General features: G+C 37.9%; 1 protein-coding gene across 3 annotated transcripts in view; it reads right to left on the minus strand.

The window, feature by feature from the left end:
- Nucleotides 1-12,777, minus strand: part of SVEP1 (sushi, von Willebrand factor type A, EGF and pentraxin domain containing 1) — a 131,106-nt gene that overhangs the window by 64,226 nt on the left and 54,103 nt on the right. For all 3 annotated transcript variants that reach the window (XM_061455121.1, XM_061455120.1, XM_061455122.1), the window contains exons 7-13: nucleotides 8,878-9,075; nucleotides 6,401-6,519; nucleotides 4,827-4,956; nucleotides 4,157-4,264; nucleotides 3,791-3,922; nucleotides 2,235-2,429; nucleotides 1,068-1,189 (exon numbers count right to left, since the gene is read on the minus strand). In XM_061455121.1, coding sequence (XP_061311105.1) covers nucleotides 1,068-1,189; nucleotides 2,235-2,429; nucleotides 3,791-3,922; nucleotides 4,157-4,264; nucleotides 4,827-4,956; nucleotides 6,401-6,519; nucleotides 8,878-9,075 — 1,004 coding nt within the window. The remainder of the gene's footprint in view (nucleotides 1-1,067; nucleotides 1,190-2,234; nucleotides 2,430-3,790; nucleotides 3,923-4,156; nucleotides 4,265-4,826; nucleotides 4,957-6,400; nucleotides 6,520-8,877; nucleotides 9,076-12,777) is intronic.

The following is a 12,777-nucleotide window of genomic DNA, read 5'->3' on the forward strand; positions in this document are numbered from 1 at the left end:
CACACATTTGAAAACATCTGTGGTTTTTCCAGCTACGTAACTCGTAATTCTGTCAGGTTTAAGCAATGCTGTCACTGTTTCTAGCTTTCAAACCATATTTCTTCATCTCCACCTCTCCCTACTCATAGAAAGGGGCTAATCCATTCCACCAAGTAGCCTCAGGAGACAGGGCAAGTTGTCTCAGAAGGACAGAAACCGTGGAACAGAAAATTCAACAGAACCCTTCTGGAATTGCTGATTTTTTCTCATACTACACAAAAGGAGTGGAGATTAAATCAGAACATGCAAATGCATGACTTTTGATAAGATCTGTATTTCTTGCTTTTTCCAGACAGGTTTCAAGCAAGTTGGGCTCTAGGTCATGTTTTGAAATTGCTCTGTTTTCTTTCCATATCAATTTTCATTGGAAAGATGGCTCTTGCTGATTCCATCCCCCTTTTCAGATCTCTATTAGAATTTAAAATTCTTGGGAATAGGCATAGGCATATTCAACACAGCTTTTCTGACTGTTCTTACAGTTTTGTTGCATTATGATGGAATTGCTTGGTCAGCTCACTAAGCATTTTTCCCTTGTTATCTTTTGCTTGCCAACAGTCATAGTCCAAGCACTGGAACCTGGTAGTAGCTGGCTGTCAGGGGAAAGGAACAAAAATAAAACCAGCCAAGATTTGTCTGTTGGAAGGGAGGCAAGAAACAAGGCAAACAACACTGACTTAGGCAACAATTGACTGGGGTTTTCAAAACTGCAAAGGTTCTCTTCGGAAGCTTAATAAAAATCTGTGAGTGCCAGGTCTCTAAGCTACTTGGGGATATATAGAATTCTAAGAATTCTATTCTATATAACCCCACACTGAAGACTGAACTAAATTACATTAAAATGCCAGAGAACCATCTTTATTTTTAAAGGAGACTTGTCATCTTCTGAAGAAGCACAGATTTCATTACAGGTTTCTGTTGTATTTTCCTTCTATGAAATCAGTAAACTGGGAAAAGCACATTTTTTAAATGGTGTGTTTTTAAAGGTACATTTAAAGGTACATGAAAGGAAGGAGTATTTACTAACCTACCATTTTACCAAGTGCGCTTTGGAATGCATCAGTAAATCTATTTAGAAGATTGTTGTCGTCACATCGTGTTGCTTTGTAGAGCATCTCAAAAGATTTGAACCCATGGTTTGCAAAACGATTTACTGAAAAATATTGGAAAAATAAATTTTTACTGGTCAGTGCAAAAGTTTCAGAGCTAAAAGCAAGATTATTCAGGCTCAAAACTGGAATACACTAAACTAAGAAGCATTGTCTTTAAATTAGCAACCTAAATGGATCACTCATACCTTAGCCAGTGAAGCTGAATATGGCCCTTTGGCAGGAATCTAATTTAATGGGAAAGCTGACACACATTTCAAAAAAGGTCTGTCATATATCTACTTTAGCATTTTCTTAATAGAAGAAACTTGTGTGCTGTCAACTAAACTTTGTACTTCCTTTTTGCTGAAGGAGAAGCAATAAATATTAGAAGTCCTACTACAAATGCTGCTAAATATGAAAAATTCTCATCCAGAATTTAAGCAACTCAAAGTTCCTAAGTGTCCAAGTTATGGACTTTATGTTGATACATAGCTCTAATCTAAAACATAACTCTCATTTGCTCATAGGAAATGTTTGCTGAAACCAAGAAATCCACTCTGAAAGAACTGGATGCAAAGTGGTGCCAAGACTGGCTTCATATGTAGTTCTAATACATTTATTATTAAAATGTCGCCAAAGCTGGAATAATTCCACAGTTTTGCATGTGTCCACCTCAGACAAAATACCAAAATGTTTCTGATTTGGTGATAATTAGATATGTATGTACAGCATGCATTGTGCATTTGGATCAATGAATTGCAAACACTGTTGAAATTCCCTTTGAAAAGATACTGTTAGTGTTTATAAGCAACCTGTTTCAAATACCAATTCAAAATAATGACAAACCTTGCCTACTTCGTCATTTTTATTATTTTGTCATTTCCAGAATTCAAATTCACTGCTATTTTTGTGTTTGAAACAGCTTCTGCAATAATACATTTAGGGACTTCCAGGCATTCTTTCATAATAATTGTAACAATTTGGAGGCAAAGAATAGAGAAGATTTGTTATCATTAAATAAAGTCATAATTTTGAAGATATTTTCATTTACTTCCTCATTAAACATAGTGCTTGATAAGTTGCAGACTTAGCAACAGTAAGACTTACAAGAGCAGCCAGGCCACTCTGGAGAATAGGGTGGCTTCCAGACACCATCCTCATATGCACAATAGTAGTTTACACTCGATCCTTCTGACAAGCTATAACCCTCTGCACAGTGCAATGTGCAATTAACTCCCACTTCATCTGATGTGCATATAAAATCACCATTCACAGGCTCAAAGTAGATTTCACAGGGAGAACCTATGAAAAATACAAAGATTTATATATTGATAAATGAAGTAAGTAAGCAAAGAGGAAAATAGCACTGATAGGATTTCCAGATGTACCCAGTATCAACCTGATCTTGCCTCTGTTGAGTCTGTGAAGTATTATTTGTTACTTCCATTAAGACAGGGTCAGGCTACTGCTAAACTAATCTCAAACTCTGCCACTAGAATTTAAGATCCAGCAACATGAAGACTTAAAAAATCTGTTATGTATGAGAAATGAAAAAAACCTCAGAAATGCAAGACCCAAACCTTTCAGTACTTCTTCTGCATAGGTGCATGCTCAAGCACTTACTTATTAAAATAATACAAAACATTAAATTTTCACACGAACTTTCATACAATGAATTCTAGTAACGTATATTACATCTTGAATTCTGAAACAAAACATTCTGCACTACTGCAACAACACATGGACTTCTCAGAATCACCTTAGGAGGGACTGACTGCAAAATCTCAGTTATGATTTATTCTACAGGCCAGTCATGAAGGAGACTGTTAACGTCTGAAAACATGTCACAAACACTGAAGCACAAAAAGCCTGAGGTGGTGTAGAACATGAAATAATGCCAATTTCAGGCAAGAAGAACACGGTCTTGTTCTTGCTAAGATTTACAACAAATCAGAATAAGCATATTCATTTGCAACTTACCCTTTCTAAAAGCTATTACCAAAGTTCCAGTCTGCATGACTTTAAAATCTCGTTTCACTAAGAGACTTCTTTATACAGCTGTCTGACTGAGAGATAGGCAGTACATGACAGAGATGAAGTAGAATTTTCATCCTTATTCATTCATCTGCCAAATTATTGTTTGGCCTTTAAAGAAGAAAGTGAATTGTTGGGAAAAGGTGTCTGTGCAAGAAACACAAATGCACCAGCATATCTATAAGTATGGACAGCTTCTAAAATCTGAAAAGTGTTCTAGTATCTGCTACAATATTTGTAGGTAATTACAGAACAATTTTCATAAAATTTTCCTTTTTAACTACAAATTTGAAGTAAGACATCAGTAACACCTATTAATTCATTTCATACATCTGTCACTGAGAAAAAAAATGGATCAATTTACTGCTTAATGAACCATAATTCCAGCACTTTTATACCTAATTTGAATTTATAGGACCACATTCACTGCTGTACTGCTTCAGCCTTCAGACAATTTATTTGCGGGTACTAACAAATATCCTGTCTGCCTTCTTTACTCCAAACTAAAACTGGAATAACTAAATGAAAAAGTGGAGGCTAAATGAAAAAGTGAAGCAGCACTGCATCCTTTATGATGCTCAGTTAAAACAATGCTATACATCCTTGACCAGAAGACTAAGACAACAAACCTTTGATGACAATGTGGATCTCACATGTCCTGTTATTACCAGAGGGATCCACAGCTGTATATTGAACTGTTGTTTCTCCTTTGGGAAAGAGACTTCCAGGTGCATGAGTCCTAGTGACAGTCAGTGGAGCACCTACGAGAGTTGAAAGACAACTTAAATCGTCAGTAAGTAAAAGAGGATTCCTGACACCCAACCTTGACAACTGGAGAAGGAAATGATAGCTTGTCTTCCAAATTATGTGTTCTTAAACCAAGTGAGTGAAAAAAACCTCAAAAAATCCTAAATTCCCATGTGATCCAAGGTAAACAGGTTGGAGTTCCCTAGCTTTCCTCTGTTGCATGCATGTTTTCAGGTGCTTCACCTCACCTGAATTGTCTGAAAATTGTGGCTCTTCCCATGTTGCTGGGTACTCATTCTCTACTGTTTGCATGGGTGGTGGAGATCTGCATCTGTCAATTACAGGTGGTTCTGCATCTGCAGAATTTGAAGGGATGGCATGACATTAGCTTACTGAACTGTCACCATACTCAAATGAAATCTACAATCAGAAGAATTCAGGTAAACAGCAGTTTTAAGTTTGCAACAGAAGATATAACAGTTAGATGCACGTATACATATAACAGTTAGAAGCGTAAACTGCTGCTATTGGCATATGGCAAGGGAATGGACAAAACTAATTCTGCTGAACTCATGGTTTCTGCATTCTATTTGCTTTCTACAGAGCAAACCTTGTTTTAACAGGACTACTGAACAGCACAACTGTCTGACAGAAATACCTGAACAATGATTTGCATCAGCAATGTGTGGGAAACTTGAAAACTTTGTTGGAGTCTTTCAAGAAGAAAAGAAAAAAGTATGATGAAGGCAGTAAGTGACAACACAATAAAGATCAGCAAAGAGTTTATGGAGATGGTATTACTCCTGGGCTTATGTGTGCACACATAAAGGCCACAGTGACTTACAGCCTCTTTCTGCACAAAGTTAGAGGGCTTCAACCACAGCAGATTCTTTTCCAGTGATTTTTACCAGCACTTACCAATAACCTTGACACTGAACGTACAGCTTGCTTCATTGCCTGACTTATCAGTTGCTGTGTAAGTAATGGCAACTTCACCAATTGGAAGAAGAAATGGTGGTATGAAAGCTGGGGTAACATGAACTGAGACCTTTTATAAGAAAAAGTTGTTATTTAAAAAAGACAAAGCTGGTCAGTAATCATGGAACTCATATTTCAAGAAATGGCAACAAAATAGTATCCTTCAACATCACACTTGCTCATTCTTAATGTAAATAGTCTCTTCAAGTAATGAGGGCGGACTTCATATCAGAGTGCCCTGCTTCCCTTCTCAAGATTGCCTTCATTATTTATTTGGGATTTACTCAGTAAGTATTTGGACCTGAACTACTGCAATTTACAGCACTGTGCATTGAGAAAACTCCTGTTTGCCTTATTGCACCGAACACACACTAAGCCAGATCAGAACCTGCTTTGTCTACAGTTCAACTCTCCAGCTGCAAGAGCAGCAGACCTGGAAGATGAGTAGAGCAGACAGTTGTGGGCTGTAAGTACTTACATAGTCAGTTTTAATTTTTATATGCTTGTGCGTCAATAGCCCACAGATGCTTCAAAATATTCTGGCACAGCAAAGGAACCCTACATTTGGAGTAAATGACACTTGCATGTTCTCTATGTCTCTTTCATATGCATTAAAACTGTCTTAAGGAAGTTCTCTTTGAAGGAACTAGTTTCACATGAATGAAGCAGTTTATTTGACAACTTTGGCTTTGACAAACCAGCTACAACTAAGAGATAAGACACTTGATTTCTAGTCTGGTGAATGACCCTGTGCCAGCTGAGCTACAGTACATGACTATGGCTATGCTAGAGCAAAAAATGTGTGAACTTAAAACTCTTTTACTGAGATAGCTCACAGTTTCCAAGTGTAAAGAACTCCGATGATTGCAGCAAATTAGAAGCATACACAGAGTCACTGTTCCTCTGCTGACTCATGATAAAGCACTCAGTTGCTGTAATTTGATCATGTCTGAGCCTGTAGGGAATGTTACTCTCCATGAAACAGCTCTGGAGCAAGTTTTCCTTATATCACTCCATTTCTGGACCTCTGATACCCATAGTAGCCAAACGCCCATGTCTGAACCTTGCATTGGATAGGAAAATAAGATTTTTTTTTTCTCATTTGGTAAACTGAAACAAAATTTTGCTTATCACAGTATGTTCTTGTTAGCCTTTTAGATTAATGAACTGGTTTACTTCCTTCTGAGAAGAGTTTATTAAACTTCTTCACATTCTAAGAGCTCATTTTTAAAGCAGCTGTCTACATCTTATAAACATGGCACATACTTTCTTTTGACCACATAAATTAACCATAGGATATTTTATGTACTTAAATACCATGCAGAGTGTCCTGTGACTGCACAACCCTACCCAAGACAGAAAATGCTGAATTCTCAAGACACAAACTTTTCAGCAGATTTTTCTTGTACTCCTGCTTATCAGAAGAAAGAAAATCTAGTGGAACATAAAATCAGCTTGAAATAGATAACTATATAAAGACTAACTCCAGTACAAATGTATAGATTTTAACTTGCCTCATCTCCAGAGTTATCCTCAGCTGTTGGAACCTGCCAGCTGATATTAGCAGAGTTATGATGTTCCAGAGTCTCAGTCTCAATATCTTCTGGACAGTGAATCTGAGGAGCTTCAATATCTGATCCAGAAAAAGACAAACTGGTTTTATATGTGGGATTATAGAAATAAAACATCTATGATAGCTAGACTGTAACTTGTTATAAGCACTGTTTTTTTTGTGCTGCCTAGAATATAAGCCCAAATATTCTTGCAAACTTCCTGTCTCTGCCCCTTTTCAATTCTTGCCTACTTTTTGCTGTATTTTTTCTACACCAATGAGTACAATGAAACTCTGGTTTCTATGTGTAACCATAAACCAAGGAATAAATAAGACAGAATTAATTGGCTTCTTTTATTATTCATCTCTTTATTACATACATATACTGATTAAAAAGGAGTGGCTTCTCTATCCTTTCACTGCCCACACAGCTGACACGTTTCTGGAAATCTGTGTATTAAAATGGTATTTGTGACATGATCTATGTACTATGAACTGGACAGTAATGACTCTCAATTTCCCTGGAGCATGGTGTGTAACCAGCTTCAAACACAATGGCAAGATTTCTGTCAGCAGCTGATGGAAACATTCCTTAATAAGGTGCTGCTACAAGGTGTTATGTAGGACAAACAGAGTCTTCTTGTGACATATGGACAATGCTCGACGGTTTCAAAGGACTGGTGGTACAATATGGGTAACATCACCATCAACATATAAGCCTCAAGTTTCTCAGACAAACTTACAATACTTCATTTCCCTGGCACAGGGCCTCCCAAAACATATGTAGTAAGGTTATTTTATTGCTGTGGTGTTATTTGATAAATGGTTTCTAGACTCATGAGACAAGGATGCATTCAGCTCTGAACTCATCTATGCTCAGGAGACTTTAAAACAACTCAGAACTGGTATTGCTTATATTTTTATTACTACATAGTTCCAGTAAAGACATAACTCAGGCAATTAAACTCTGTAATTAAGAGTGCAAAGCAATAAATACAAGTGATTTTGCCTTCCTCTGAACCCATTCTGATGAAATTTTTATTAGAAATGCACTCTTTTATATAACTACCAGTTATGGTTCACACTCCCATGACTACAGTGTTCAGGCTGGGGCAAATTCCATTGAAAAGTGAAATTCTGTAGAAAGACTAATAAATAAGTCAAAAAGAAAATGGCTATTTTGAACTGGCCAAATATGTTGGCAGCAAAATAAAGACAGACAATAACAAGAATGAAAGCAACTGAAATGCAACTATTAATTTTTAATAGAGTAGAATAATCTTCACTGTTTCTTGGCGCTTCTTATTTTAGGGTTTTATGCACTAAAATCTTGAACCAAAGCCATGATGCTTTATCTTGGTCCAAACACTTCAGCTTGTAGCCTTGTGCTGGGATCCCATCAAATAAACACTGTGGTCTGGCACAGGTTTACACAAAAGATTCAGAAAAACAATGTGATACATCACAGAGTAGGAAATAATATCTTTAAATAGAGGGATAAAATCTTCCTGACCATTACAGGGAAAAAAGTTCCCAACTTAGTTTCTGCAGTGACCTGGCATGATGACTGCCGTAACTGTTTTCTGTACTGTTCTTTCACTCAGTGGCTGGTAAGGGCCCCAGTTTGGGTTGGAAGCATTAGTTCTAGGAACACAATAGCTCATGAAGAGGTGAACAGTGTATTCACAGGCAAAATGCACCTTTGCTTCTATCCTCCTATAATCCAAAGCCAAACTCCTTCCAACTCAGTGTGTATGTAAGGGGACAAATAACTTTTCTAGAGGAAGTGGGTAAACATGGCAGAACCATACTGAAATGTACGTCACCATCTTCTGCCCATCTTTATACCCTGTGCAATTGTGTTAGCCAATTTTGGCCTAAATGCTAGTGTACTACTGCTCAGGGCATGTCAACAGCCACAGTCGGTTCAAAGACAACTGAAATGAACCACCCCTTTATAGCCTGTCAGCCAGGGTTTACATGGCGTTTACAAATTTGCTCCAACAACAGGACTTATATAAACCTGTGCTAAACCAGTAACAGTATTATTATAATTGCTGTTTTAGTAGGAGTATGAGTTCCATATTGACTACCTTAACATAAGCGCTTTCACTTCTACTCTGAAATTTCAAATCTACCTGACATCATGCCTTTTAGCAGGCAGTTTCCCAACAACAGATTTATGAGATGGATCCCAGGAGAGACAGTTAATGATGAGCAGTCTAAGATGGTACTTCAGCAACCTATGAACTCCACATTTTTACTCCAAATTACAGGTAAATCTGACAGCCAAGCTGTAACAGTACAGGCAACCCTTCTTACAGCCTGTTTAAATCATGGTTTCCACAGTTCAAACCTTTTCTCACTGTTACTTGCTGTGCATTTCCCTTCAATCCTGCACACATGTGTAAACAGAAATGATTTTGTGTTGGTCTCTACCTTTGCACAGAGCCTCCTGGATGTTTGCACTCCATCTCCCAAATGAAATGCACCTTAGCTCTTCTCTAGCTCCAGATAAGATGAATCCTTGGGGACAGCTCAGCTGGCACACAGTCCCAGAAATGGCAGGCTCCAGCCCACATCTGGGAGGGAAAACCATTACACCCGCTGGTTTCTGGAGGATGGGGCAACGCATTTCTACAAGAGACCAATAGAATATGTCTTTTAACTGACATACACAGAGCATACAGTAAAAAAAAAAATTCAGCAAATAAAGTCATATGGCAACTCGGAACAGAAAATAAACAGTCTTAAGAGTTTGCAGGCACAATGAGTGTCTCAAAACAGTAAGAACTTCCAAAGCTTTCTACACCAGCGCTGACTTAACTAAACAGCATGCAGGAGATCAGGTCTTCTGTTTTCTTGCCTATGCTTTTCACTGGGACAGAAACATGGTATTTTTCATGGACCTCCACTACATCTTACTGGCTGTTTAGTTTTTACTAGTTGTTATTTTTTTTCTCTATTCTTTACAGCTTCACCTCTCATGGTTGCCTTGTAGCTGCATTTCCTTGCCTGCTATGGAAACCAGACCTCCATAGCAGTAAAGAGGTAGTAGTCTTATACCTGTTGTCTTTTACAGCTTCTACACTGCCTCTTGAAACAAGGAGAGAAAAAAAAATCAACACCCTGCCATGAGCTCACTGTAAGTTAGGGACACAGTGTGTGATTCTGCCTACCTCATTTCAAACAGAATGAAATTCGGTTTGTTCTTGACTGTGTTCAAACCCAGATGCAAAGACTCAGGGTGGCTGAAAAGTGTTTCATTATTTATAACTAATGAGAAGACTTGTAACTCTATTTAGCTGGTCAGTGAAGAAAGCATACATGTATTTATACAAAGGGCAGACAAAAACCAACACAACCCAGCTGCAGAAGGGAAAACTGTTAACTTCTTAGCAATGGTTTGATGACACAGAAGTGATTCACATTCAGAATCCTTCATATCCCTTTGCTCTCCTTTCCCAAGATGCTCAGTGAGTAACTGAAAACTGGTTCTTCTGTATCAAACAAAGTTTAAAGAGTTGAAGTGTTCTAAATATTTCCTGCCTTTAAACTCTCAATACTGAAATTGTGTATGAAGTCCAACCAGTTAATAACTGCACTTCATTTCAACAGGATGCAAAGACCACAATATTAACACATTTGTTCACTTCAGGCATACACTGTTTGCTCCAACAGAAAAAAAAACAACCCAGCTCCAACAGAAAAAAACTCAAAACCTAGCTTTTGGTTGCTCACCACAGGAAGGAATTGACAAATAGCAGAAAAATAAGCAACTGGGAAAAAATATTTGAAAAGATAATCTAAAAGCATTAAAGTGTATACTACTCAGGGAAGATGTAGCAGAAAGTCTGTGAAAGGTATAAACATGAAAATGAGAGAAAACTGCAGCTCTCTGGGAAGTAGTAACAGCCCTCCTGGTTGAGATGTTTCCAACTATACTAGCAAAACACTAGTAGAGCATAATCCTGAAACATTTGACGAACATTCAGGATAATCTTTGGTATAGCTAGCCTGAGGGAATCTCTTTTAAGTGGGAGAGTTTTTTGGCAGAAAAAGAAAAAAAAGTAATAGTGTTTTTCAGCATTCTTATATTCACTTAATTCCAGAATTTAATTAAACCGACCCAGGAAGACTGGACTTCATGAGTATCAGAGTGATGTCTGTGATATTAGCCATATGGACAGGGAATGAAGAGAGAGGAAGAAAGTACTTCTAAGGAGAGACAAGAATCTGCTTTCATCTGCAACTGCCTGTGATGAACCACAACACTATTATAATTCTTAACATCAAGAGGAACTTCAATATGGTAACAAATAAAAAGATTACCAAGAACCAGTACAAGCTGGGGGCTGACCTTTTACAGAGCAGTTCAGCTGAGAAGGACTTGGCAATATTGGTGGATGATAAGTTGACTATGAACTGGCAGTATGCTCTTGGGGCCAAGAGGAACAATAGTATCCTGGAGTGCATTGAGAGGAGTGTGGCCAGCAGGATGAGGGAGGTCATCCCCCCATGCTGCTTGATGCTGGTGAGGCCACATCTGGAGTGCTGTGTCCAGTTTTGGGCTCCTCAGTACAAGAAAGACAAAAAGCTACTGCAGAGGCTCCAGTGGAGGCCCACAAGGATGATCAGAGATCTGAAGCACCTCTCTTAAGAGAAGAGATTGTGGGAGCTGGCCTGTTTAGTCTAGAGAAGAGAAGACTGAGGGGGGATCTCATTAATGCATATAAATGCCTCAAAAGCAGGTGCCAAGAAGATGGTGCCAGACTCCTTACAGTGATGTCCAGAGACAGGACAAGGAGCAATGGGCATAAACTAAAACGCAAGAAGTTTCACAACAACATGAGGAAGAACTTTACGTTGAGGGTGGCAGAGCACTGGAACAGGCTGCCCAGGTGAGGTGTAGGGTCTCCCTCTATGGAGACATTTGAAACCTGCCTGGGTTGGACTAGATGATCTCCAGAGGTCCCTTCCAGCCCTAATGATTCTGTAAAATATGACTGTTTCCTTCAAGAGCCCTTTTGCAAACAGTGTTTCAGGCAAAGAATTGGTCACAGGTACTTAGAACTGTGGAGTAGTAATTCTTTCAACACTAGGTGGCATCAACACTCTGGATGACAACTCCTATTTTCACCTCTGTTCGCTAAGCATTGAATAAAGGAAGAAGAAGAGCATCCTGTAAAATTCATTAATTTTAACGTGCTGGATATTAGTATTTCACCAGTGGGGAAGAACATGACTGCAGATTTATTTTTTTTTCAAATTGAATAGATGGCAAAGCTTCCCTTTTTAGCAGGTATTTTGTTTGTAAGCCACCTATAATATATGTAAGCTATTCAAAAGTAACTCGTTCCTAACAGCATCTTGCATGAAAAATATAAAAATGCAAAAAATTTATAACAGCCAAACTTGCATTAACTTCCAGCTCCTTGGAAAAAAAGACGCATATGACAACAGACCTCACAGAAGTGACTGTAAACAATCCAGGTTATGTATGTACAGTGTCAGTTATAGTTACAGCTGGTGTAGCAGTTTCACTGAGCTAACTTTCAAACACAGTAAACTTTGCACTGATGTGCAGCTGAACTGCAAAGCATTCAGAAAAAGAGCTAGGAGAGTACCCCAAGGTCCAAAAAATCTGTTTCAAGGTAAGAAACTGAACCCAATTCCACTTGATTTTTCTAACAGAAGGGTAGGAAATGTATAAATTATCAATTTTGAATTCCTAAATACAGCAGAATTTCTTTCTCTTTTATGCAGCAAATGATAAATAACAGCTAGCAGCTATTCAGACTAAAACTAAAGAAAGAATATTCCATGATAATGATGAACATTCAGAAAATTAGAACAAAGGTTAGTTTTTGATTATGACATGATGTTAGTCCTGTTTTGCATCCTTCCCTAGACAAAAGTAAACACATCTATACTGAACAAGAATCTCAGCAAAATTGTTCTAAGTCACAAGAAGTAGCAGAGAGGTTTTCCAGCTAGCACTCTTCCTTCTGTGACAACAAACGGTAACTTTTATACTAGATTTTCAGACTCAGCAAAAATAAGCTATTGCCACGGGTAATCCACGAATGAAGGTATTATTGCATGGTGTGAAAAAAATCTTCTGATACAGATTAGAGCTGGATTTTACTAATCAAAATGCTAAGCTAGGAAGGATGACTTCAAATGATGAATACAGTTAATCTTCCAATTATAATCTTCCAACAGGATTTCAGGATCCCTTCCTTTTGAAGTTAATTGAAGTTTTTCCACTGACTTCAACAGAAGTAAGATTAGGATCTCTTAACAAACTCTCTAGATAAATTAGTACTTTTGGAATAT

Source organism: Pezoporus flaviventris, unplaced genomic scaffold, assembly GCF_033815535.1.
Source record: "Pezoporus flaviventris isolate CSIRO_AGI_PZ_B2104156 unplaced genomic scaffold, CSIRO_AGI_Pfla_v1 ptg000018l, whole genome shotgun sequence".
NCBI classification, from domain to species: Eukaryota; Metazoa; Chordata; class Aves; order Psittaciformes; family Psittacidae; genus Pezoporus; species Pezoporus flaviventris.